This window comes from Eschrichtius robustus, chromosome 6 (genome assembly GCF_028021215.1).
Source record: "Eschrichtius robustus isolate mEscRob2 chromosome 6, mEscRob2.pri, whole genome shotgun sequence".
Lineage (NCBI taxonomy): Eukaryota > Metazoa > Chordata > Mammalia > Artiodactyla > Eschrichtiidae > Eschrichtius > Eschrichtius robustus.
Window position 1 is genome coordinate 36,812,165 of NC_090829.1, and position 26,807 is coordinate 36,838,971.

A 26,807-nucleotide genomic window follows, 5' to 3' on the forward strand; every position below is an offset into this window, starting at 1 on the left:
TAGATTTGCCCTGAAACAAATCTTAAGACAAAATGGAGCTAGCAGTATCCCTCGGAATTAAGAGTACATAAAACTTTAAGTCAAAGAAAGAAGGAAAATATCAAATATTTGTACATTCTCTATAAGGATCGCGAAGGATGTAATGTCAATCCTAGACGTTTAACCCTCAAAACCGCCAGCCTTCAGACAAGTATTAGAAGAAGGTCCACAGGTTTTTCTGGAAGACCCAGCCAGCCAGCTCTACGTTGGCCTTGCCTAATCTAAGACCAGGCTCCCCTCTGCCACTGCCTTGCCCACCAGTACACTCTGCTCCTTCATACACCCAAGAATACGCCCAAGAATTTCTTCAATGACAGGTACATCTCATTATGGCTCCACTCTCATTCCTGGCTCTTAAGGGTTTGAGAGCTTAAAGCCCAGGATGGCTCTGTGTATGAGGTCTCATGGGAAGAAAGATAAAACCTGTCCTCAGGTGGAAATGGGAGAATCTGGGAGCAGGGAGGTGGCCCAGAGGAGTGGCCTGTTCTTCATCCATAGACAAGGAAGTTTGTGGGCAGAAACAGATGTAAAGCTTATCATAAGGAAGGTTCAGTCAGGAGGCATTTGGCAGAGGGAAGAAAGTGGGAAGATTCATGAAAGCAAGATATTGTTACAAGCATTCAGAGCAAACGCTAGGCCATACCATTTTGGCTGGAGCAGAGTATGTGGGGGAGACGAGGAGGCATCATTACCAGAAAACAGCATGAGGCTGGGGGAGACCACGGCCTTGGAGATCCCACCACTAACCACCTGTGGAAAGTCATTTCTCTACCACTTCACTTCCTCATCTTTATATACATGGAATTCTTCAGATCTTGCAGAGTTGCCTGTGAAAGAGTATACTACTTGCACTTCCCTTGCCTGAGAGCCCACTTTTATTCTGCATGGCCTTTACCACTTCCTTGCCTAGTTGCATTACTATTTCAAGCTCTTTTTTAAAGTGCAGGTGTGAAAGCAGCCCTTCATTGCCCCCCCCCTCCCTGCCCAGATTTTAAATAGTATTATTGGCTCTTGCAAGAAAAGGTAACCAAAGTAAAACAGTAAAGGCTAGGCTGTTATCACTCCTGTTATCTCAGGCCAGATGCTCATTAGCAATACACTAGTAGCCAAAAAACGAGAGACCAGACTGCAGCTTGGATCCAAAAATAAGGGCCAGGCTTGGTGGAAAACAAATACAAACTGATATAAGAAAGAATGCTTTGTCTGTACCATTTGAAAAAGATAGAGCCTTGAGCTATGTCCCACATGCCCAGACATAGGTCTACATCCAGTTCATCTACAGTGGCCACAATGGGGTTGCTCAGAATGTTGTTTTGCTACTTAGCCACTCACTCTGCTGCCTCCCCAGCAGGAGGACAGCTCCATTCCATGCCCTTCAAGAGGGCACCAAGGGCAATAAGCCAATTCTTCACCTCTGTCACCTGTCTGTACATCTCAATCCCATTTTCTGAGCCTTTCTCTCAGGCCAGATTTCTAGGTATCTGCTTTCTGTTTGTTTTGTTTTGACCCTGCATCAATATGAACATTAAGGTAACTGTGCAACTCACCTACCTTACTGAAAGAACAGCAATCTTTCCATACCATACTGTGATGAAGGGTGCGACATTGGTTAAATCCTGGCTCCAACTCCACCAATTACTAGTTACTTGGACTCTGGGCAAGTAACTTAACCTCTGAAAATGGGAATGGTAAAGTAACAGCTGAGTAAAAGAATTAGAAAGGCAAGTCAGAGTGTAAAGAAAAGGAAGAGGTACTAAAATATCAGTATGTGAAGAATCTAGAGCTGTGGTCCTCCAGTTAGTCTTCGACAAAAGAGGCAAGAGTATACAATGGGGAAAAGAGAGTCTCTTCAGCAAGTGATGTTGGGAAAGTTGGACAGCCACATGTAAATCAATGAAGCTAGAACAGACCCTCACACCATATACAAAAATAAATTCAAAATGGCTTAAAGACTTAAATATAAGACAATACACCATAAAACTCCTAGAAGAGAACATAGGCAAAACATTCCCTGACATAAATCATACCAGTGTTTTTAGGTCAGTCTCCCAGGGCAATAGAAATAAAAGCAAAACTAAACAAATGGGACCTAATCAAACTTATAAGCCTTTGCACAACAAAGGAAACCATAAACAAAATGAAAAGACATTCTACGGACTGGGAGAAATATTTGCAAATGAAGTGACCAACAAGGGCTTAATTTCCAAAATATACAAACAGCTGCTACAATTCAATAACAACAACAACAACAAAACAAACAACCCAATCGAAAAATGGGCAGAAGAACTAAATAGACATTTCTCCAAAGAAGACATACAGATGGAGAGGACAATAGGCACATGAAAAGATGCTCATCATCGCTAATTATTAGCGAAATGCGAATCAAAACTACAATGAGGTACCACCTCCCACCAGTCAGAATGGCCATCATTAAAAAGTCTACAGATAATAAATGCTGGAGAGGGTGTGGAGAAAAGGGAACCCTCTTACACTGTTGGTGGGAATGTAAATTGGTGCACCCACTATGGAAAACAGTATGGAGTTTCCTCAGAAAACTAAAAATAGAGTTGCCATATGATCTAGCAATCCCACTCCTGGGCATATACCCAGACAAAACTATAATTCAAAAAGATGCATGCACCCCTGTGTTCATAGCAGCACTGTTTACAATAGCCAAGACATGGAAACATCCTAAATGTCCATCAACAGATGAATGGATAAAGAAGATGTGATATAGATAGATAGATAGGTACAGATATAGATAGATATCTATTGATATATATATATATATATATATATAGACACATAATGGACTATTACTCAGCCATTTAAAAGAATGACATAATGCCATTTGCAGCAACATGGATGGACCTAGAGATGATCATACTAAGCAAAATAAGTCAGAAGGAGAAAGATAAACACCATATGATATCACTTATATGTGGAATCTAAAATACGACAGAAAGGAACATATCTACGAAACAGAAACAGACTCACAGACATAGGGAACAGACTTGTGGTTGCCAAGGAAGGGGGTTGTGGGAGGGAAGGATTAGGGGTTTGGGATTAGCAGATGCGAGCTACTGTGTATAGGATGGATAAACAAGATCCTACTACATAGCACAGGAAACTATATTCAATATCCTGAGATAAACCATAATGGAAAAGAGTATGAAAAAATATATATGTGTATAACTGAGTCACTTTGCTATACAGCAGAAAGTAACACAACATTGTGAAATCAACTATACTTCAATAAAATTAAAAAAAAAAATAGAACTATGGTCCTCAACCCTGGCTGCCGTTAGGATTATCTGAAGATCTTTTAAGAATTCTGATGCTGGGGGTCCTGTTCCCAGAGATTCTGATTTAACTGGTCTGATGAGGGACCAGGTCAGCAGAATCATTGAAAGCTCCCCAGGATATTCAAATGTGCAGCCAGGCTTGAAAACCTCTGATCCAATGTAGTGAATCAGGGAAACAACCAACATGTTCTCATGTTAGAGACATTTCTTACAGGGCTGGTCGCCCGAGTTTTTTTGTTTGTTTATTTTCCTTACTTTTTTGGCTGCGTCGGGTCTTAGTTGCGGCACACAGGATCTTCGTTGAGGCACACCGGATCTTCGTTGAGGCACGTGGGATCTGAAGCAGCTCACGGGCTTCTCTCTAGTTGTGGTGCGCGGGCTCCAGGGCGCATGGGCTCTGTAGTTTGCAGCACGCGGGCTCTCTTGTTGAGGTGCACGAGCTCAGTAGTTGTGGCGCACAGGCTTGGTTGCCCTGTGGCATGTGGGATCTCAGTTCCCCAACCAGGGATCGGACCCACATCCCTTGCGTTGGAAGGTGGATTCTTTACCACTGGACTACCAGGGAAGTCCCTGGACACCCAAATTTTTAAAGTGTTTATTTACTGATTCAGTGAATGATTATTAAGCACCTACTATGTGCCAGGCTTCACTTCGGTGGCTAGAGTTAAAGATTTAGATTTAACTTGGTCCCTCCCCTCAGGACAGATGCAGTCCGGTGAACAAGTCATATGTGAAAAAAAATTTATGCAGTTACAATGCGATATGGTTGGTGTGGTAGTAATGCTTTGTTCAAAGTGGTAGAATGGGATGAGTTCTTCACCCTTCAAAGCCCAGCCACAGAATCACGAAATCATAGAGATGAAGGAAGCTTAAGGTCCCTAATTTTGTGTGTGAGGAAACTTGAAATCAAGAGGTTGGGACTTCCCTAGGGTCATAGAGTTGATGGAACAGAGACCTACAGGAGAGGAAGTGTTAAGGAACTGGTCCAGCAGCACTGGACTCTGAGGCTGAAGTTCTGGGTCCTGAGGAATAAGTAGGATTTGGATGTAAGGACATGGGGAAGGGTTCCATTCTCAGAAGGCTCAGCCCAGAGCTAAGAGGGGAGGTACACACAGTGCACTTGGAATGTGCAAGGAATGCCCTGGCCCTGGTGTCAGGTAGTGGCCAACAGCTTAGCACTTCATCCTCCAGGTCAACACTGATTTGGGCTTACACTCTGTTTCCTGCTTTCCATGAAATTTGGGGGGATGCTCCCACCCCCAGTTCTACCTCTCTCTGGGAATAATTCTATTAAAATGAGACGGTGAACACATTAATTTTGTGCAGTGTGTAGTCTGAGTTCACTGAGATCTGGGGTTTGAATCTCCAACCTTAAATTCTTCAGTGATGTAACAGATGAATAACTCTAAACACCACTAGATTAAATACCTCTCGACCATTTGGTCAGCCTTGACTACATTAACCTGGAGTCAATGTGTGCTCTATTTACCAAACTTAAAAATGGTTAAATCCAGAGTGCAGTGTGTTGAATTGGCTCTCTATTCTCCCCTGGTTCTGACCTTGATGTTGTACTTGAAGTCTCACCTTCTCTCACACCCTACATCCTTTTTAATCAGCAAATCTTATTGCCTCTCCGTCAAAATCTATCAGAAACTCCAGCACTTCTGACCGTCCTCACTACCACCACCTCAGACCAAACCACTGTCGTGTGTCACCTGGATTTATCACGACAGCCTCCTCACTGGTGCTGGTGCTTCAGCCTCAGCCTCAGAGGTGTGCCCTCAACGCCACAGCAGAGGTTCCTTTTCAAAGAGTGTCAGACTGTGTCTCTTCTCTGTTCAAAACTCCTCTCCAAGGTCCTTCTTATGATTGATATCACCCCACACAGTCTGTTCCCCGTTACCCCTCAGACCTCGTCTTCTCTTCTCTGGCCACACTGGCTTCCTCATTGACCTTGAACATGCCAAGTAAGCCCCCTCCACATTGTTTTCCCCATTGAAATGTTCTTTTCCAAGGTAACTGCATGGCAAGCTCCTTTACTTTCTTTGGGTCTTTTCTCAAAAGCCACTTTCATTGTGAACCTTATCTGGCCACCCCATCTAAAATCTCAACCCCATCCCCTGACATTTTACCTACTGTAGCCGACCTTATAAACATGACTTTCTTTAACCCTCATCAAGCAACTTTATTCATTTTATATTTTATTTATTGATGAAATTAACATTCATAAATAAACACTATATATTTAACTTATTTTTCTTATTATTTTGTCTTTCCTCTTAAATCTGCCCCATGAGGGGAGAAATAATTTTCTCACTGTTGTATCCTGATAATTTAAGTGCAAGGCCTGGCACATGATAAACTCAAATAAATACTTGTTTAATAAAAGAATGAAGAAAAGTTAACTGTGGCATAATAAATATTATAATTGCATTTTTATATTGCCTTCTTGATAGTTATAAAAAATATATCCAAAACATAAACAAGTCAAACTACAGTATAGAAAAAGAAGTCACCAAATCTATAACCCTAAAATGGTCCAAACCCAAATTGAGGGACATTCGATCAAGCACTTGATCAGTGCTCTTCAAAAGTGTCAGACAAGGAAAGACTGAGGAATGTCACAGATCAGAGGACACTAAGGAGACATGAACATGAAGTGCAGTGTTGGGTCCTGCCTAGGATCCTGGAACAGAAAAAAAGGACAATGAAATTCAAAAAAAAGTCTGTAGTTTAGTTACTAGTACTGTACTAGTGTTCATTTCCTGGTTTTGATAACTACACTATGATGATGTGAGATGTTAAAGGGCCAGGGAGGTAGCCTACCTGCACAAACGTTATTACTTCTGAATATCTAAATATGTCTTCATACAGGCAAGGAGATCATTTAAATGATATGCATGTTTCCTTATGCTTAGAAATTACCCTGTAAACCACCACCAAGGTAATTAAGTAACCAAGATAGGTATGTGTGTGTGTGTCAAGGTAGTTTTCTTTTTCTTTTTATGTTTCACCGATCATTTTCTATGCCCTGGTAGGTGTATGCCAAGGGCCTCAAACAGAGGTTTTCAAAGCATATATTCCTTGGTACATGAAGGAGTTTCATCAGAAGACACAATAACAGTTCAAAGTTCTCTTTATACTCCCACTGCTTTTAAAAGGTTAGAAATAACAAGTGTCAGTTAAGTAAAATGATCTTCTAAATGACATCCCACTAATTTGAGATTTCACGGTGAAATAGTCATATGCCATCCTATGTCTCAAGCAGGCGTGTTCTCATTAGAGAGAGAAAAACGATCAAGGAAACTGCCACCAAGGGTTTTTGAGAATTGTATTAATTAATTAATTAATTACATCTTGTGGAGGGGAGTACTAGAGATAAAATCGTACAAGCAGAGTTCCCTTGTCCGGAAAGCTGCCACTTGATCCCTCTCCATCCTGAGGGAATATGTCCCATTTTTAAGTGGCAACTCTTCCTCATGGGTGACGGTGGACCCTGCCTACACTGTGCCCTCACCCCCCCCACCCCCAGGCCTTGCAGCCAGGGAGAAGGACCTTCCGCCTACCCTTCTCCAGGAGGGGGCACTGCTGCGTGGGTACCAGGGGATGGGGAGAAACACATCAATCTCATAGGGACTAGAACTGAAGACTATTGATGAGCATTTTTCATGTTTCTATAAATCAAAATAAACGTTTATTTGGTGGGAAACTATCCCAGTATTTTGTACATTAAAGATAGTCAAAAAGTCAATTCAATTCAGTTTAACCAGATAATTACCAACCATCTACTAAGGACTCACTTTCATTCTAGGGCTGTGGAGGTAAGAAGATAAATGAAATAAAACCCTAACCCTCAGATAGCTTACTCTCTAGTAGAGGATATAAAGTTTGTAAACAAGTAACTATAAAAGATATAAATAGCAAATGTCTAAAGGGCCAGGGACGTAGCCTACCTAAACAAAGTAAGCTGAATGGAAGAATGACAAAATCCCCAAAATGGAGCCAAACTCTTCATTTTTACTACATTATGGTGTAGGCGTATAACTTAATGTAAATATATATGATAGCCATACCCTTTTTTTTTTTTTTTAAGTAAAAAGGACTACAACTTTATTAAAAGTAAATAAATGTAACATATAATGTGTACAGATGGCACATGGTGCCAATTTTATTTGCAGATTTTATATAATTCCAAAGTTCGCAAGTTACACCTTTGCCACAGCCTTGGCTAAATCTTGAACTAGTGCAGAATTCAGCTGTGCTAGAGTGCTGATCTTAGCATGCTTAGACGCAGCATACTTGTTCTTGATAGTCATGTGCTTCGTAAGCCCATGATTCACCATGACTATATTCTTAGCCAGGTGTTGCATAACAGCAAGAAGGGATTCTTCAGTGTATGACAGGTAATGCTGTAGAATTGGTGTCAATTCACCATTATCAAGAATTTTCAGTGCTAAGCAAAAAGCTCCCACTGCAATCTGAGAAGGAGGGAAGTGCACCATATGGTAGTTCAACATAGTTAGTTCCATGAGATACTTGGTCAAAGTATGTAGCTTAACATCAACCTCTCCAATCTTAGACGCTCTCCGAAGGAAATGCAGGCAGGGGTAGAGGGCGACCCAGACTAAAATTTAAAGCTCTTAGAATCTTCATTTCCATCTGTCTGATTTGGTACTTAGTGTAAGTGTTGTCAGTCACAAAGGCAAAGTCACCAATTTCTGGAGGGTACATTTCCTCATATTTGCTTGCAATAAACATGGCAGTGACACCAACCAGCTGCAGCATCTTCTTGGGCACACAGTTATCCTGCATGAACCGATCAATAATGGAAACAGTCATGTACATGGTCTCCTGGAGTAACCTGAATTTCATCTGAACCTGCACTAGCCAGTCAATTAGGATGGCTCTCACGTTTCCAGTGACTTCACGACCCAGTAGGTATTTTGGTCTGACTGCTTGCTCTTCCTCAAGTTGTCTCAGATAAGCATAGATATCTTTTACATATTCACTGCAAAGGTTTGGATCCACTCCATCTTCTGCATCCACATCATTCACTGTAAGAATTACATCAGAGAAAGGCTGACACACATATTCTTCTGCAGGGGCACAGCCAGATGTTTCCATGGGGCTTGGAGAGGGAGTATCAACCAAAATAGGCTCAGGGGGAAGTTTCTGTTCTTTAACAGGCTCGGGTTCTGGCTCTGGCTCCAGATCCGGCTCCAGCTAGGGCTCCAGCACAGGTACAGGAGTCTTTTCCAGAGGTTTTGGTAGTTTTTTAGCAATAACTTTTCCAGCAGCTAAAGTTTTTGCTTCCTTTTTCAGGGGCAGTTTGGCCTGTGGCTGTTCACTGACTTTGTTACCGATGTCCCCAAGAGCTGTTCTTGGCCTCAGCCCGGGCTTAGAGGCTGCAACAGTGGCCACAGGCACGCACTTTGCGCCTGCCATATTGACCTTCGCATTATTTTCAGCATTAATGTTCATGTTCCTGGTGATCCGGAGCACCATGGCTTCCTCTGCACCAGGCAGTAGCTCAGTGGGGAGAAGCAGAGCACGGGAGCCCCCGACCAGCCAGGGACCTTGAACCCACCACAGGCCAACAACCGTTCCTCCGCAGCACTGATATCCATATTCTATTTTATATTTAAACTTTTAATCTAAAACTGAAAAAGAAAAACATTTATTATTATTATTATCATTACCTTGTAATTCATTACTGCTTTGACCTGACATCAGAAACCTAATGTCTTTTCTTCTGTACCAAAATGTCAGTCAGGCCCTGTGGTTTTCTCTGTCATGTATGGTATGCAGCCTTAAATGTGTAAACTGGGGTTGGTAAGTAGTTTTTTCAGATTAATTTTGGAATAAAACTGCTCCTAAACATAAGCTTTTCCCGATGTGGATAGGAAGATTATTTCCTCCAAGATGGGTGTACAGTCCCAGCTTTCAATGTTGTCATAGACTTCAATACCATTTTGTAGTACAGTTTGATAACTTCATAGCCCTGCATCTGTACTATCAAAAATTAATTAAGAAAGGTAAGCTAAATAATACCAGTTTATTTTCCTAAAGCGTGAAATCCAGTATTCAAAAGCCCCATTGCAGAGAATAAATTTCAGGCTACCATTTTCACATCTGGAAACTGACTGCAGTTTTGGAAGATGAACCAGATTATTCTTTAACAATTGAATTTTCCAAAGACTTTGTTGTCAGTACTGAGAGAAGCAAATGAGACATTTGTGCAAATACTTCTGAATGCCCCAGTAGAAAAATATTCACATGGTGTTGATGAGGTATAATGTCAGCAAGAAGCTTGGGACTTTGAGCCAGTCTTTGCTGCTAAGTGGAAATGGGACTATTTCCTCTGATGACATGAACAGTTAAAAAAAATTCGCTCCAACATCACAGCACAAGTAAGCCAGCAAATTCATTAAGCAAACACTGACCTGATTTTGCTCCAAGATGTAGAAGAATAGCTGAGTCATGATATTAATTGGTGAATCCATGGCCTGTTTCGTTTTAGCCCAAAGCAATTCCTGATGAATGAGGAAATTAATGGATTTATGCATAGTGCCCCTACAAAATACTGTCACCTCTGATCTGTCGCTTGATGGGTCCAAGGTCAGCCCCACCCTTTGTGAGAACCTGCTCTGTAGTAACACTTACAATTTGGAACAGTGCCTTCTATATCCAATGGTCTGAGACCCTTCTCATCACAAAGTAATTTTGCCTTGCAGAGACTTCTTGTTCAAAACTTCTTTGACCCCTCCAAGATTCTCAAAACATCGCAAATAAATATAGCTAACAGTGTGCTGTTATTTATATCTCTGTGCTCATTTGCTGCAATAGAAGATGCCACCAATAATTTAACTTATCCTGAAAGTTCTCAGCCGTATTTTTAACATGCTGAGCGACAATGTTTCTGCTTATATGAACATTTGCAAGTGCTTGTTTATGCTCTGGACACAATTTCTGCTACATTCAAAAGAAACTCTTTTATAAAAGTGTTGTCTGTAAAAAGGTTTAGATGCCGAGGCAATTTTTTCACTTAATAGAGAACTGCATTTCACAGCAGATCATTTGTTTTATTCTCATTCAAAACAAATGCTGCCATTTCTTCAGTCCATTAAGTTTCCCAACGCCCATCTTTTCTGTATACCAGTCATGGCTTGTTTAATTATAGTGCCTTAAGTTGTAATTTTTCTGTTGTAAATATTTTTTGTTTGGATATTCTTCACATCCACCAAAAAAAAGTGCACCCCTATTTTTTCTTGAAATACTAAACTTTGTTTTTTAGGAGATGCACAAGTCCATTTTTCTCTAAATTTTACAATGAGAAAAATAGCAGTAAACATGTGGTACTAAATAACAACTGCCAGTTGATTTCAGTGTTGGAAATACAAAGGAAAGTGTGTGACCTTTGACTAAACAGGGAGGGTATAGCCCTTCCACAGAGGGCACTGCCCCTCAGATTTAGGGGATGTCTGCCGTGTGGGGACACTGATCCTCTGTTGTTAAGAGAAGCTAGAAATCAGACTTTTAAAAGAAATATCTCCTAAGATAAAGGAGATTAATCTCTTAAGTTATCAAAATGTTGGTAACTTATTCCAAGTTTATTAAAATATCAAGTGGGTCAACATTGTTCTTGCCAGGCAAAACAAGTCTGCAAGCTGAGTGCAATCTGTAAGCCACCCATTTACAACCTCTGGGGATGTAGAGTGTAACAGTAAAATAACCTGTATTCTACCTCTGTTTAGTCCCTGAGAACTAAGAAGAAAAAAGGTACAGTTACATCAACATGCTTCTATGGAATATGTATCCAAGTGCCATAATTAATTTGGAAGCTTACTGATGAGGCAGCAAAGTGCAGTGGAAAGGAAGCCCCGCATGTGCGGGAGTCCCGAGTGTATCACGTATTAGGTTGGTTGATGTTAGAGTCCTCGTCTGGAAACTGGGATAATAAAATTGCCTTGTAAGTTTGTCAAAATGATTAGAGATGAAAGTATACACGTTTCTCAGTGTCCTGTTGGCATTTGGAAGATGTTCCGTAAACAGTAGCTATCCTGTTATTACAAAACACAAAACATAAGTTTCCAACCATATTTCTTCGTTGCCCCCACAAACACAAACTGTGCCCAGCCACCTCTTGCCACCCCTCCCTCTCCACATCACGTTTCACTCCTCGGAGCAGGAGCCCACGCCGCGGCTCATCAGCCCACTCAAGTTTTCTACTTGCCTTGCCCATGCTCTTACCTGTACCTGGAATGCCTGTCCCTCCCCTCTTCATTCAGCTCCTTCCTTTGCAACTCAACCAAAGTGTCACCTCTTCTTGGAAGTCTTTCTTGAGGGCCACCTCCAGTCTGAGTAGAGCACTCCCTCCCTTCCTGCCTTGTGTTTGCCTCCGTCATGGCATTGGTTGACTAGTATTGTCAACTGTGAGCTCCTGAGACACAGGAGCTGGGGCAGTCACCTCACTGTCCGGAGCACCTGGGTGCAGTGCCTTTGCCTGGCATGTAATTAGGGCTCAAAAAAAAAAAAAAAAAAAAAAAAAAGATCAAGGAGAGAATTATGAATACGAATGAGGTGACTATAGACTGGAGTGGAAACAGCCCACTCAGTGTCTGCTTCCCTCTTGTTTTACAAATGCAAATCTTTGGCTACGGGTCATGCCTCTCCTCCTTGCCTTCCCAAACCTCACGCTGGCTACTGCCTCTACCCCACCCCTAAACCAATGGCAATTTCCATGCTGGAGTAGCAGGTCAGAAGAGACAAGATGCTTAAGTGTCATCTCCTGGGGCTTGGAAGTGGGGACTGGAAGGACCCCTGAGAGGGTTCCTTTTGAAAGGGAATAGAGAACACAAAATAGAGTCCCTCACTGGAGACAAAGAAAGGGAGAAATGTGACCCAAGGTCTTACCTTCACTTTCAGAACTGATAACTTCTTAGCTAAGCTGGAGCAAGAATGGGTGTGCAGCTGAAGTGGGCTTGGGGCTTCTCGCACAGCAGCATACATGGTCCTACGTCAGAAGAAAAAGAGTTTAGTAGACAGGGCTTCCATTAGCATATACTGGGCCTTTGAATGAAGAAAAGGCATCCAGAGGGATGCAGAGGAATACAGATCCCTGTTGGGGAACTTAGCGACAGGAGGAGGATGGGCAGGACTTCAGCCCCCAAGTGCTCCTCATCCGAGTACCTTCACGAACAACCTACTGAAGTAGCCCTGATGTAAGAAAAAGTGTTTCCCTTAATGCGCAATATTAGAAAAATGATTATGAATAACATGCAAATATTTATTCTTTTCCAGGAACATGGGTGACATTTGGAGGTCAAATTTCAGATGAGGTGAGTTACTTTTGGCTTCCATTATGCTGATTGGAGAAAATGCAGAGCAAACTATTTTACAATACAGTTTCTGGGATTCTGGCATTTTACAAGGATAATAGTTTAATCACAGGAAATGGCTAAGACTGACTTAAAGATTATTTTCCATTTTATCTTGCTGCTTGTATTTTTCACATTTAGACTATTAATAGCCCTTGAAGCTGTCAATCTATTGTATGTGCGGGCTCAATAATAAGAGAACAAACCAGTTTGGAATTAATATTTAGTGACTTAATGAAAAGATTTTATTGCTGGTGTGTGTGTGTTTTAGCTTCACCTAGAGTGACCAACGGGTCCCAGTTTGCATCGTTTCCATTTTAATATCTCTCAGTCTTGGAAAAACTGGGACAGTTGGTCACCCTGGCTTGGGCAAGTTAATTCAACCTCTCTGTTCCTCATTTTCTCATATGCAAAATGGGATGATAATGTTGACCTTGAAGGTCTGTTGAAAAGATTAACCATGTAGGGTAGCAAACACACAATAAATGGGACCTATAGTAATTGTATTTACTACAAAACTCCTTTAAACCTTCATTTACACATTCAGAACGGTGCTTACCAAAGTAATGTTCTTACCATTGCCTTTAACGATTACCTTCACGGCTTAAGTGAGCTATGCAAGCATTGAGTACCAACAGCTTCCCTGAGGAAACCCCCTCAGGTCCCTCCAAGCCTTTCTTGCCTTCCTCCGTACCACTGAGGAGTAGGGATAGTGTATTTGAGTGGATACACTCAGTGGGATCCAGCTCACTCTGCATGAACAGTAGATTTGTTAACATTTCCATTTACCAACAATTGCCACATCTGTAAAACGCAGATGATGGCCCCTAAGATTAATGAAGGGCTCAGCCTGGTGCCTGGCCCAGGACAAGCCCTTTATAAAGGTAGTTCTTACTATCATCCCTAAGGAGATGCTTGGGGAGATAAAGGGTCTTTTCCACAACTCGCAAGGTCACCGTGTTATTTAATAGATCCATAGGGAGGAGTCTTATCTGCATATTTTTATCTGTCTGAATTTCTGTTCCCAGTGTTGGGCATAGGTCACCACAGAGAGCTTGTTGCAGAGGGGAGTCCTTGGGAAGCAGACTTCTGGTGGAAATTAGCATGCAGAACAGTTATCAGGAAGTTGGGCCATGATGCAGTCTCAGCAATGACCTCAGCTGACCCCGTGGGGAGCTCTGAAGCTCAGATGGCCCTGCAGGTTGTCCCAAGTTGGCGCAAGAGGAGTTGAGTGCTTATATCCCTTGTATGACCAGTCGTTGGATAGAGGCAGCCCTGGGAGGCAGGTCTGACCTTGGGGTAGGTGACTCGCTTTAGCCAGGTGCCTTCTGATGGCAGCATTCCTATGAGCTGGGGGAATAAGTCCTTGAGCTCTGAAGGAGGACCAGGGTGGTCATCACAGGGTCCACTCCAGGGCCCTCTGACTGGCATCAGGAAGGGTGAGTTGAGGAGGCACAGAGGCAAATCCACAGATATCAAAGCAATGGCTGCAGACTTTAATCAGTTGCAAAATAAGTGACAAGGAAGGAAGGGGGTCTAAAGTTAATAATCCCCTGTATCTAGCATGTGCGTAACCTTTTACTGCCTGGTATGGTTTTTGGAGCAGAGAAAGACAAATATATCTTCCCTTTCGGAGCAGAAGGGTCAACTATAAGCATATTATTTCCCCCTTCATCTTTGCTCTCCCCTTGACAGTGTCTGCTCTCTGCTGTGGTGAGCCCAGCTTGCCCAGGTCAGAGTATGCAGGGCTGGCCTCTGAAATAAATCATTTCAAAATTACGATTCTGAAGACTACACAGTAAAGCTGTTGTGAATGACTACAGAGGCTCTCACCTCAAACGCAGACCAAATAGCGATTGTCCTTCCCAAGAGCAGCTGTGGCTTCCCCCTAGGGCCCGGCAGAGAGACTGCCAGCAAGGAGGAATGAAGGCACAGCCAGACCACAGTCACACCCGTGGCTGAATTGATGGAGCTCAACTATTTCCATGTGGCAACGTAGGCACAAAGCAGATACAAATATGGGATCCCGGGATGAGCGCACCGTAATGTGCTGAGTGACATAATCATTAGTGCCGCCTTGGGAGGTGGTGACGTCCTCGTTATTGGGAGAGTTCAACCATTTATTGAATAGCCACTTGGCAGGCATATTATCGAAAGGATTCAAACTGGAAGCTAGATAACGCTGTGAGGTACCTCCCAAAGATGATTTGGCTTCATCATAAAACCAAGATAGATGTTACTCACGTGAATTATAATATTTTAAAACAATGATAAGAGTATATTACCATCTTATAGCACTTAATTTTCAGAGTTTTATTTATGTTTTCTCATCTGTGACATAGTTAAGCTTCCTTCATTTGCAGGTAACAGTAAACTCAACTGAAATTGGCTTAACCAATAAGGGAGAAAAATATTTTTACTTTTAAATTAGAAGTGCAGAGATAGAGCAAGCTTCCAGGTTGACTCATTCAGAGACTTCACTCCATTTACTAGTGATTCTCCTGACCCTGTGTTCCTTTGTATATCAACTTCATCCTCAGGTAGCAGCAGGAATTCTAGACCTCAGAATAGTAACTCCAGGGAAGGAGTGTCGCTTCTAGAAACTCTGCAAGCAAGTGTTCCCAGAAGTCCTCAGCCAATCTCCTCTCACATCTCACGGGCCCAGATGTGTCACATGACCTTCCCTGAACCATGTCAGGCCCACCAGGCCCCCCTTAGAGGGAGGTAAGGTCAGCTTCCCCTGAGACCTGTGGACTCCCTAGGGGGCCTGAACAGAATCATCCTCATTTTGCAGATAAAGAAACTAAAACACAGAGAGGTCAAATGATTTGCCCATGTTTATGTATCTAGTAAGTGGTACACTCAAGGCTGGACACTGATCCTCTGACTTAGTTCAGTGATTTCTTTTCATTATTCCACATTCGGATCTTCAAATCCCATGATTGGGAAACATCTCAGCAATCATTTAGTTCAATTCTCCATTCAGAATTCTCCATCTTATCTTAAAATTTCTCCTGAGATAAGATTTATTATACACATTTCCCAATCATAATCTACTAGTACGTCATGTGACATAACACAAGGATGATACACAATACAAGCAAGCAAAATAATTTCTAAAATATAGGGCATGGGACTTCCCTGGTGGTCCAGTGGTTAAGACTCCGTGCTTCCACTGCGTGGGGCGTGGGATAGATCCCTGGTCAGGGAACTAGGACCCTGCATACTGCACGGGGCAGCCAAAAATATTAAAAAATTTAAAAAAAAATATATGTGGCAGTCATGATGGAAAAACTATACTGTTCTTAACTTTTAACTTCTACTTAGGAGAAATGTCATAATGGTAGCAAATTTAAAGCAGTAATAACATTTTTGCTGCTATTATTCTAAAGGATTTGCGTGGAGTCCATTGTGCTAGCCTGACGATTTTCTTGGTATGCCAATTTAAAAAACCACAGGAAAAGAGTTTATCTTGGAAATGCTGATGAAGCACCTTTAGCCCACAATGAAAAACATGATGGAAAAATCAATTTCGAATATTTGTGAGGTGCGTAATTTTTCAGTTGACTAATAAGTCTATCAGCAAAATGAAAAAAATGCCCTTTCCCCAGTGTTGTTTATCGCTGTCCCTCCAGAGCCATCCCTCAAGGTGTGGTTTATAGCTATTCCCTGTGCTCTTCTGTCGCACTTGCCACTCGTGTTCAGCAGCACGAAGGAAGGAACAAGGACCCTGGAGGTCTTAGGCTGACCTGTGAGGCGCCGGTGCGCTCACGCCCTCCTCTCCGTGCAGTGTCAGTGCGGCTAGTGGTCGTTCTGTGATGGTGCCTGGGGTTGCGCTGAACTGTGCGTGGCAGGAGTTTTCGAACAGTCCCAGCTCCATGTAACTTTTGGTTCATCAGTACAGTCTGCTAAGCCTCCAGGGAAAAAAGGCACAAGCTTTTAGGTCAGGAGTCACCCAGCTGCCAGAACCTACTGGCTTGGGGAAAAGAGAAAGAAGAGAAATGAAGTCACCAGGGATATAAATGACCCTCTTGGTCCGTGAGATTGCAATGCCACAGAGCATGTTGTCAAACCACGTCTTCCAAGCAGAGTGAGAAACACAAGTCTCTCCATCTCACTGTGTTCCTGGTGGCTGACTTATCCCAGTGCTGAAGGAAATCCCTCAGTGCCCAGTATAGGTCAGAGGGAAGGGATACTTTTACCCTATTCAGGCAGGTTGAATCTTCTTTTTTCTTTCTTTCTTTAATACAACCGAGAAAAACAAGAATGGTCGGTGAAATTTCCGTGTTCATAAAGACCACCAGAGGATTCCAAGTTGCTTCCCAGCTTTAGAAAGTATTTGGCTTTTACGACTGACCTTTTTTTTTTTTTTTTAACATCTTTATTGGAGTATAATTGCTTTACAGTGTTGTGTTAGTTTCTACTGTATAACAAAGTGAATCAGCTATAGGTATACGTATATCCCCATATCCCCTCCCTCTTGCATCTCCCTCCCACCCTCCCTATCCCACCCCTCTAGGTGGTCACAAAGCACCAAGCTGATCTCCCTGTGCTATGCAGCTGCTTCCCACTAGCTATCTATTTTACATTTGGTAGTGTATATATGTCCATGCCACTCTCTCACTTCGTCCCAGCTTACCCTTCCCCCTCCCCGTGACCTTTGCATCCTCTTGCAGGTTGCTGAACGGCTGATGACAATTGCCTACGAGAGTGGAGTGAATCTCTTTGATACGGCTGAGGTCTACGCCGCTGGAAAGTAAGTCAGTGCCTGATGTGTCTCTCAGGTGTCATTTCTGGAACCAAGAGACTCTGCCCAGACCATTGCTGACAAGGGTCTGTCCTTCCCACACATGTTGATGCCGCTGCTTTTCTCCCTCTCTCTCCCACCATCACCAGAATTGGGGCTATTGACCAGCTCTGGGCCCCTCTGCCTACCTCTGGTCCCTATATGAAGAGTGGACTGGAAGCAGTTGCCACATGAGGGGCAGAGGTGGTTGAGATCAGCGTGGTGGCAGTGGAGATCGATAAATATTAGCTGAATGTAATTAACATAAGTGAGCAGATTCCAGCCTGGTGTTCCAAAGCTAGTCTCATAAGTTCATAACCACACCTCGTAGTTCCTCAACCCCGAGGGAAATGGACACATCCTCTCTGCAGGGAAGCAGGGACTGCTTTTCCTGTTTGCAGGCCTGTCCTCCACCGGGCATTACAGGTAAATCAGAGATTAAAGGAGGGACTCCCAAAGATGCCAAGAAACCCAATATATTTTATAAGAGGACATTTCAGACCCCATTCTAAGGACAGAGAACGCTGCAAAGAGGCCTTGCTTCTTTTGCTGGAGAAGTCACAACTAGCTATAACCTTCTTATGGATCTGAGAGCAGGTTTGGGGCTCTAGGACAGGGGTCACTGCTAAGTCAGAACACATGGGTGCTGTGCCTTCAGGGTCCATGCCCTCTGTTGCTGCACAGTAAGCACATTCAGCAGAAGTGGAACGCCTTGGCCTCCTGCTGTGAACGTGGATGCAGGAAAGAAGCTACACATCTGGACAGCTGCTTGAGCAGCTCTGCAGTTTTCTAACAGGGCTGAGGAGTGTAATCACCTGTACGCCTAATTCCCCCGCTTCCAGGTAAGAGTAACCATCAAACTGCTGAATCAGGTTCATCACTGCCTGATCAAAGTGCATTTTCCTAGCCTGGGTTTCCTTCTTTTCAAGGGCAGGTCTATGTTTAAGGACCATCAGGGAGGTTCAGAGCTCACATCCTTGATGTTTTCTGTTGAGTCCAAGGAGAGAAAATACAATTGACGAGGCCTTGTTCCTTTCCACATCCTACCCTATCTCAGCGTTTTCTTCTTTTGTTAAATCCTGCTTATTACCAAATGGGCCTAAGGATGAAAAAGGGGGAGTGATTAACAAGTCTTTTAGAGCTATGTTTGTATTCCTGTTGTGAAGGATAATCGGTCCTGATTAATTATTGATTGATTGTCAGTGTGTAACGAGATAGGTTCCCACTGTGAAATGCAAGGTTGCAAGAGAGACTGGGGAAAGAACCCAGAAGTAACATTCAATACGTGTCTACTTGGGGCATGCCCCCCAGCTAACCCACCTCATGGTTTATTGCCAGGCTGTACACTCCAACAGAGACAGATGCTAATGGACAAAGTGCTGATTATATTGATGTCCCCATTCACAAAGCCTGAGAGCCCACCTACTTCTTACAATGTTGGTCTGGCTGGGAGGAACCTAGAAGAAAGTTTTGGTCTCCTTAAGCTTGGGTCCCAGCTGGGGTAGGTGGAGGGGGAGAGGATGGTGAGGGTGTCTTCAGTATAACTCTCCACGACCGGTGTCAGCGGCAGGAAGGACACTTCCCTATGACTTCTTATATCCTCCTCCTATGACAACGCTTGTCACTGGAACCCAGGACATTCTCTATGTGGGCTTTTGCATCTACAATCCTGGCTTTGGGACATCTAAAGCCACACATGGGTTCTTTTACCCTGCAAGATCGCCTGGAGTCAGTATTTTCTGTCTGAAAAGCATGAGGTCTCATTGTCCTCCCCAGTCACAATCGGAGACCACAGCCATTAGCAAGAAACCCTTGACTCCCTTCGGATACCACCAAGCAGGACAGTTATATATGGGATCATTGGTTCAAAAACACCAAACTGCCAAGTGACTCTGCTGTTTCCTAGTATCAGGACTGCAGGCGGTCTCCTGCCAGTGTGTCAGGATTTGGCAGGTGCTTCTGGAATGCTCCAGGAGCAGGATTCCGCAGGCACGGGATTCCACAGGCACAGGCACAGTTTCCACAGGAAACTCAAGCTATCCCCATGCTACAAGCAGAAACAGCGGAAACTCTGCTACCAGCCGAGAGCAGCTTCTATTTTCGGGACACGTAGGCACTGAGAGTTCAAACAAGGAGGGGATCTGGTGTTTTGGATTGACTCTTGCGTTTCCAGGACACTGTATCCTAAGACATTATCTGTTTCCCCTTCAGGGCTGAAGTGATTCTGGGGAGCATTATCAAGAAGAAAGGCTGGAGGTAATGCATTCACCATAATCATTTACTTGCCTTTAAAAAGACTGTTGTTATTTTGTACCAGAGAAGAGAAAATAAAATTGCATGACAACTGACCAAAAGGCTGTCAAAAAAAGTCAATTCTTAGTAAAGAAATGATTTACAGCGCTTTGAAAATAAATATTAGGGAGCTCATTACTTGTGCTTCAAAAACTATTGACTTGTCATTGATCACAATGAATTACCATGGGTTGAGCAGAGAATGTTCATGAGATATTTGTGTGTAAAAGAGAGTGGCATTTTCATGGTTTCTGACTGCCATTTGTGGTAATCTGGTGAAGGAAGCCAGCTGACAGAAAACTTATTGTCTCTACACACATATTTATGTTCATTGTTCATTTTATTAACAACTCTGGATGCAAAGAAATGATGAAACAAGAAACCCTTGGGATAAATATCCCAAAGCTTTCTTATGTGAACACAGTTAGCCAGCATCTCTCCTGTGCGCTGGGAGCCCTATTATCTGGGCATTCAGGAAAGTGCTTCATCTGCTATCCTTGAGGGGTCCTGTTGCATCCCATCACCTTCTGGAGCCAAAGCCAGTAGTAACGAGTGATGCGATAGTGGCGGCGGGGCGGGGGGCCAACCCCCTCCATCTCACTACACCTGTCAGCCCCAACAGCTACTTCTCCCCCAGCATGAGTACAGGATCAGGCAGAGTCCAACCAAGGCCACAGGACAAATCTGGAGTCCTCTTCTGCTCTGGTATAAGATCTGCTGACGGCCAAATAAATAACCGTTCTATAGGACGAGTGGAAATGGAAACCCAGAAGTGTATGGCGATATGAACAAATAAACTTTGGTGACCTACTTTCTCCCTCTCCCTCTCCTCTTTCCCTACTCCAGGGACTGTAAGAGTGTGAAAAGAAAATTGTATTCAACCTTAAATACGGAAGAATATTCACATCCCCACCCAGTCCTCCACCTTGCCTGAGTCACCTTCCTACTCAGAATGTTGGCTCATCCATCACTGCTCAGATAGGACTGTATCACTTTCTCAGGGCTGCTGTAACAATGTGCCACAAACTGGGTGGCTTAGAACAACAGTAATTTATTCTCTCTGTTCTGGGGTCCAAAAGTACAAAATGAATGTTTGGGCAAGGACATGCTCTTTCTGAATCCTTCTTTGCCTCTTCCTAGCTTCTAGTGGTTGCTGGCCATCACTGGCATTCTGTGGCTTACAACTGCAGCTCTTCAGCCTCTGCCTCTGGCTTCATATGGCATTCTCCCCTCGTGTTTCTGTGCGTCTTCTTATAAAGACACCAGTCATATTGGATAAAGGGCCCACCTTACTCCAGTATGACCTCTTCTTAATTTAACTAATTACATCTGCAATGACCCTATTTCCAAATACTCTCACATTCTGAGGTACTGGGGGATAGGACTTTAACATATCTTTTGCGGGGGACACAATTCAACCTATAACAGAGACCTTGGAGATGAGTCCACTAATGTCCAGTGAAATCAACAGCGAGGTGTCGGCTGCCAGAGTACACCTGAGGATGAAGGGGAAACTTCGGTGCTGTAGTTCTCTTCCCCTCTGCATCCAGAGAATGTCTACTCCTCACTCACCATACTTTGCAAAGCTTCTTATATACGTTTTGTAGAAAATAGATTAACATGCATCTTTCACAAACTGCCTTTCTGTCTTGCAAATAAAAACTCAAGGTATCCCCATGCTACAGAAAATTGATATCAGGTCATATCAGTTCACAGCTGCCCACCCAGGATTGCTGAAAAGATAAACCATAACATCACAGCATGGAGGCTACAAAAGCAGTTTCAACCAGCATCCTTGCCTACTTGTCCCAAGACCACCACTTGCTAGGTGTGTTGTCCAGGGCAAGTTACCTCTCTTTTCTGAGCCTCACTTTCCTCACCTGTAAAATGGATGGCATAACTGTTCATGGAGTGTTGTGCTGATAAAGTGAGATAAGGTGGACAAAAGAATATTGAAAGCTGTGCCATATCAATGTGAAATACTCACAATATCATTCTTCACCCAGTCAGAAGAGTTGCTCTAGATGCCTCCGTGAGGTCAGTGATGATTCATCAGGTTGTTGTCTACTCTTGCTATTTGAACATAAATATTAGTGTGCACATCCATAGAGGATGTGCACACTAATTTTACAAACATTTTACAGAAAGCCTAATTTTGGAAAAATAAGTCTGTGGTGGTCTAAGGATAGAATGTGTGGCCTTGGCAGGCCCAATTGCTCTGAATAATCCAGAGGGCTGCACTCATTTTTTAATCAGATTCCATCCAGAGCTTTGTGTTGAAGCTCTGAAAATGTTTGCTGGAGGAGACCCAGCTCCCCTGTGGCAGGTTGCTATTATACTACGTATCACGAGGTTGATGGATTAACCTGGAAAGTGCATCAGCCCTTTTGGGGTGTGTAATCTCCAGATGCATATATTTGTAGACCTTCTGTTACAGTGATTCAAATTACTTTTCAGGGAATTAACTTCAGGGGGATGGGGTTACTGACATTTTCTACACATTTTTCTTGTTGCAGCCAAGTTGTCAGAGTTGTCACCGCCATTCCGCATTGGTTATCATTAATCATGCTAGGCTTTTATATCTGAGGACCCCAGGCATCGACTCTACAGCTGAATTATAAATGCCTTGTTTCAAATACTACTGAAGTTTGGTCTTAACCTTTGAATCTCAAATGGCTTTTTTTTCCTCGACCAGTTCAATTGAATTATATACTTGGAGAAAGTAAATTACATTGAGATCTGCCTCCCAATTTTAAATTATATGACTATAGTTCTCAAGACATATTCATATTCCACAATCATAATGGTGCGATTGCATTTCCTGCCCTTGGGTGTGGTTTTGAGGAAGTAATGAATTTGCTGACAAGATTTCCACCTTTCATTCCCTTAGGAATAAAGTGGTAAAACTTTGAGTTCAGGATTTTTAGGATTGTTTTTCTAAAATAACATTTCCATTTAATAAGACACTCAGAGAAATTTTATTCCTACTTATTGACTAAATTTATTCATATTTCCATGTAGTCAGTTCTTTCCTGTGAATGCAATTGGTTGCATGACTCTTTCCAATTAGTTGGAAAGAGTCATAACTCAGAGACACTAAGGTCCATTGTCCTTGGCAGAGGGTGGATGTACCCCCAGGAAAGTTCATGATCAATCAACACTATGTCAGATGCTCGATGAGTGTTAGTTGGTGACCGTCTATTTGAGTTCCTAATGCAGTCCATGCTTTAAGTCTTCTTACTTACTCTTCTCACTTTCCTTTCTGACTCTCCATGCCTACCACTCACCTTTGCTTTACTACCACCCAATCACCTGTGTGTTGTCACAGCCCTCCTCCTCCTCATCTGGCCCCTCCAAGTAAAGTTCCCTTCCCTTCAGAACTCTTTCTCTTGGATCTGACTTCAAGTCCCCACTCATCAGCTTCCCTTTGTCCTTAGGTTTCAATGACATAAATGAACAAATTTATCTCTTCACCGATTTCTTAAAATGTGAGGTACAATAAATTCTTTCTGGTGCTATAATAATAACATGACTCAGTACTATAACCAGCAATTTATTTACTATTTCTCTGTGTGTTTGTTTAACATACAGGAGGTCCAGCCTGGTCATAACAACCAAACTCTACTGGGGTGGAAAGTAAGTTAAACACCTTTTATTTCCTTGACAGGAAACTTAGATTTTTATTTGCTTTGATTCTTTTAGGCAACCATTTTACATCTAACATACTAAAATTAATTGGTTTGGAAAGAAAGATTTATTTTTTTTTTCACTTGAAGGAAATAGCAATTAGCCTAGGATTCAATTTTAGCTAGATACCCCCAAAGAAGTTTAGTGCAAAGCATGTGGTCACTTGTTACTAAGTGATTCATGGAGATTTTTAAATACCAACATCATACTTAGAACCACTTCCAAAATAGAGTTCAAATTTCAGGAAAAGAAAATAAGCACATAGCATCACAGAAGAAAAGCTACTCAAATCTGCCAAAAACTCAGAGACTTCTACGGAAAACGATGATAAAAATATCTTGTCTGGCCCCACGTGTAAGTCTCTGATCATTTCTGCAGAGGGCTCTGAAAATGCTGATCAAAAGGACCATTTCATCGAAGAATAACAGGAAGCTGCCTGTATCACTCTCTGTCAGGTCAAATGAAAGAGTGGTCCTCTCTCTGTTGTGGGATGCAGAACAAATTTCACAGGATGAATTGGCTTCTGATGGGCCTACTGGTATTTGAGCTGTTACTTATATTATTCAGCAGGATTTAGAAGACTGGCCTCTTTGTCAAACATGTGAGAAAACAGCAAGCTATTCCCTATTCTTTTTCATGGAAATCTCAACGATCTCCATGGAGTTCTAACAAAAAACAAAGACAAACACAAACAAACAAAACCTTATTTATTTCCCTATAATTCATAAGGAATCGTTAAAGATAAAATGGAAGGGGAATCTTCCAATCAAAATGTATATGTGTATACACACACTCATATTTTAATGCTGATTTTGAGTTTGTTTATGATAAATATGAAGAAAGAAATATGAAACTTAGATTTTTATACCTATTATAGTCTATTTGAAAATAAAGCCGCATGGTGCGTATGAGAAACGTAGGTTTATATTGTGTATACTCTGATTCATGGTACCGTTGGCTGGTGCTATTGTCTATGATTTAGTAGTACTCAAACCCTTGCCTATGATTTAGAAATAAACAGGAAATAAGACAGTCTGAAAGAACCATTATGTAGTAGAGTACTACATACAGTATTATCTAATATACTTTTAAAAGATACAAAATCACCAAAGGCACATGATTAACTACTATGTTTTAAAAGGGAGTTGCTGGGACTTCCCTGGTGGTGCAGTGGTTAAGAATCCACCTGCCAGTGCAGGGGACACGGGTTCGATCCCACATGCTGCGGAGCAACTAAGCCTGTGCGCCGTGCTCCACAACTACTGAGTCTGTGCTCTAGAGCCTGCGAACCACAACCACTGAAGCCCGCGTGCCTAGAGCCCGGGCTCTGCAACAAGAGAAGCCACCACAATGAGAAACATGCACACCGCAACAAAGAGTAGCCCCTGCTCACAGCTAGAGAAAGATGGCACGCAGCAATGAAGACCCGACGCAGCCAAAATAAAATAAATAAAATAAATAAAATTTTTAAAAAGGGGGTTGACAAAGGTATTGGTGTTAAAGAAGTATTTCATCAGTACTTTAAAACTCAAGGACCACATTTCTTTCTAATTGGCTAGAGTCTGAGAATGGTCTGGGCAGGCAAAAGTCCATTAAATATTCATCTTCTTAGGAAACTAATTTAAGGAAGACTCGGTACATCACCTTTTAAAAGAAAATAGTTGTTTAATTTCTTTTGAAAGTCAAAAGTCACTTTCAAATTTGCTTCCTTTCTCAGAAAAGCCAATGCTGTCAGTAGCCCGACAATCTTATAGCAAGCTCGCAAACTTATGTCAAGCTTTTGTTTTGTTTTGTTTTGTTTGGCTTGGGATTGGTTAAAAACAAGGTGGGAAGGTTGAGCCATGTGTCAAGTGTCGAATTATATATGGACAAGGTGTGCACAGCTGAGTTGTTATTTACGTGGTGTGATGACAGTGATGGTTAGTTTGTCTCCTGGGGTCTCCAAAGAAAAGCCGCTAGGTGTGCTGCCCACCAGCCTTCTCTCCCCAGCCTGCAGTGGTGCAGAATTTGCTAAGAACAGGGAATAAATACCATTAACAATTCAGTCTAGAATGAGTATTCTGTCCTTCTGAAACAGTGATTTTTAAAGAAGCACACCTCCACTCAAAGTCATTTGCTTCTTTTTCTTGTCAGAGCTGAGACGGAAAGAGGGTTGTCAAGAAAACATATTATTGAAGGTGAGTATTGCTTCCATTTTATTTTCGTTTGTGGGCTGCCGATTCAAGAAAGGTATCAACCAAACAAGTTCAAAACACATTGGAAGGGGAAAAAAATTCTCTATGAAAAGAACCACAATCAACCACGTTTCTTCCTGGGGTTGAGTGTGGGGAGTGTAGTGATATAGAGGGGAAAATGAAAACTCAGAAGAAAAAGACTGGATTCTCTAGAACTCTTCTCTTTTACAGCTATGCTAACGTTACTTAATAAAGCACTTCTGTAAGATTTTTAAAAAACTCTATTGAGATATAATTTATATACCATAAAAGTTTACCCATTTAAAATATACAGTTCATTGGTTCTGAGAATAATTACAGAGTGTGCACTCATCACCATAATTTGATTTTAAAACACCTTCATCTCCCCAAGAAGAAACCTTGTACCTACTAAGAGTCACTTCTTATCCCCTCCTTACCCACAGCCCAAGCAACCACTAATTTACTTTTGTCTCATTTCATACACATGAGATCATACAATATGTAATATTTTGTGACTGGCTTCTTTCACTTAGCATAAAGTTCATCCATGTTGTAGCATGTATCAGTACTTCATTCCTTTTTGTTGCCAAATAAAATTCCATTGTATGAATATACCACAGTTTGTTTATCCAATCATCAGTCGATGGACATTTGAGTTTTCACTTTTTGACCATCATGAATAATGCTGCTTTGAACATCTGTGTACAGGTTTTTATGTGGACATATGTTAAGACTACTATGCTTTTTTAAAAAGAGCATCTATGCATTAAAAAAAACTGGTGGAAAGTTACTGCTAGATAATTGATTCACAGTGCCATTGCTTTTGCAATGGTACTCAAAAATGGTATCATTTAGAAATAAACAAGAAATAATACAGTCTCCAAAATCTTTTATGTAGTAGAGTACTGTACCCTACTGTGAGGATTATAAGAATTGTGAGGAATTTTTAATTTATTTCTTGCTTGTCTATATATTACAAAAATTTTATACGTCTACATTTTGCAATAAAGAAAAAATGTTAAAAGGGGCCGCCATATGTTTCTAACATCTTTACACTAGTTCATGAACAATTTCATAAAAATTCAAGATTTTTATAACTTTAGATTCATAATTAATCATTGAGACA

The 26,807-nt window shown here is 42.0% G+C and overlaps 1 protein-coding gene and 1 pseudogene across 5 annotated transcripts in view; one reads left to right on the top strand and one right to left on the bottom strand.

Moving 5' to 3' along the window:
• The window catches only part of KCNAB1 (potassium voltage-gated channel subfamily A regulatory beta subunit 1), a 420,969-nt gene that overhangs the window by 324,430 nt on the left and 69,732 nt on the right, over positions 1 to 26,807 (top strand). For all 5 annotated transcript variants that reach the window (XM_068546139.1, XM_068546142.1, XM_068546140.1 and 2 more), the window contains exons 3-7: positions 12,645 to 12,682; positions 17,398 to 17,477; positions 19,719 to 19,763; positions 23,391 to 23,435; positions 25,620 to 25,663. In XM_068546139.1, the coding sequence (XP_068402240.1) occupies positions 12,645 to 12,682; positions 17,398 to 17,477; positions 19,719 to 19,763; positions 23,391 to 23,435; positions 25,620 to 25,663 (252 nt within the window). The remainder of the gene's footprint in view (positions 1 to 12,644; positions 12,683 to 17,397; positions 17,478 to 19,718; positions 19,764 to 23,390; positions 23,436 to 25,619; positions 25,664 to 26,807) is intronic.
• On the bottom strand, positions 7,539 to 8,849 carry LOC137766791 (G2/mitotic-specific cyclin-B1 pseudogene; annotated as a pseudogene).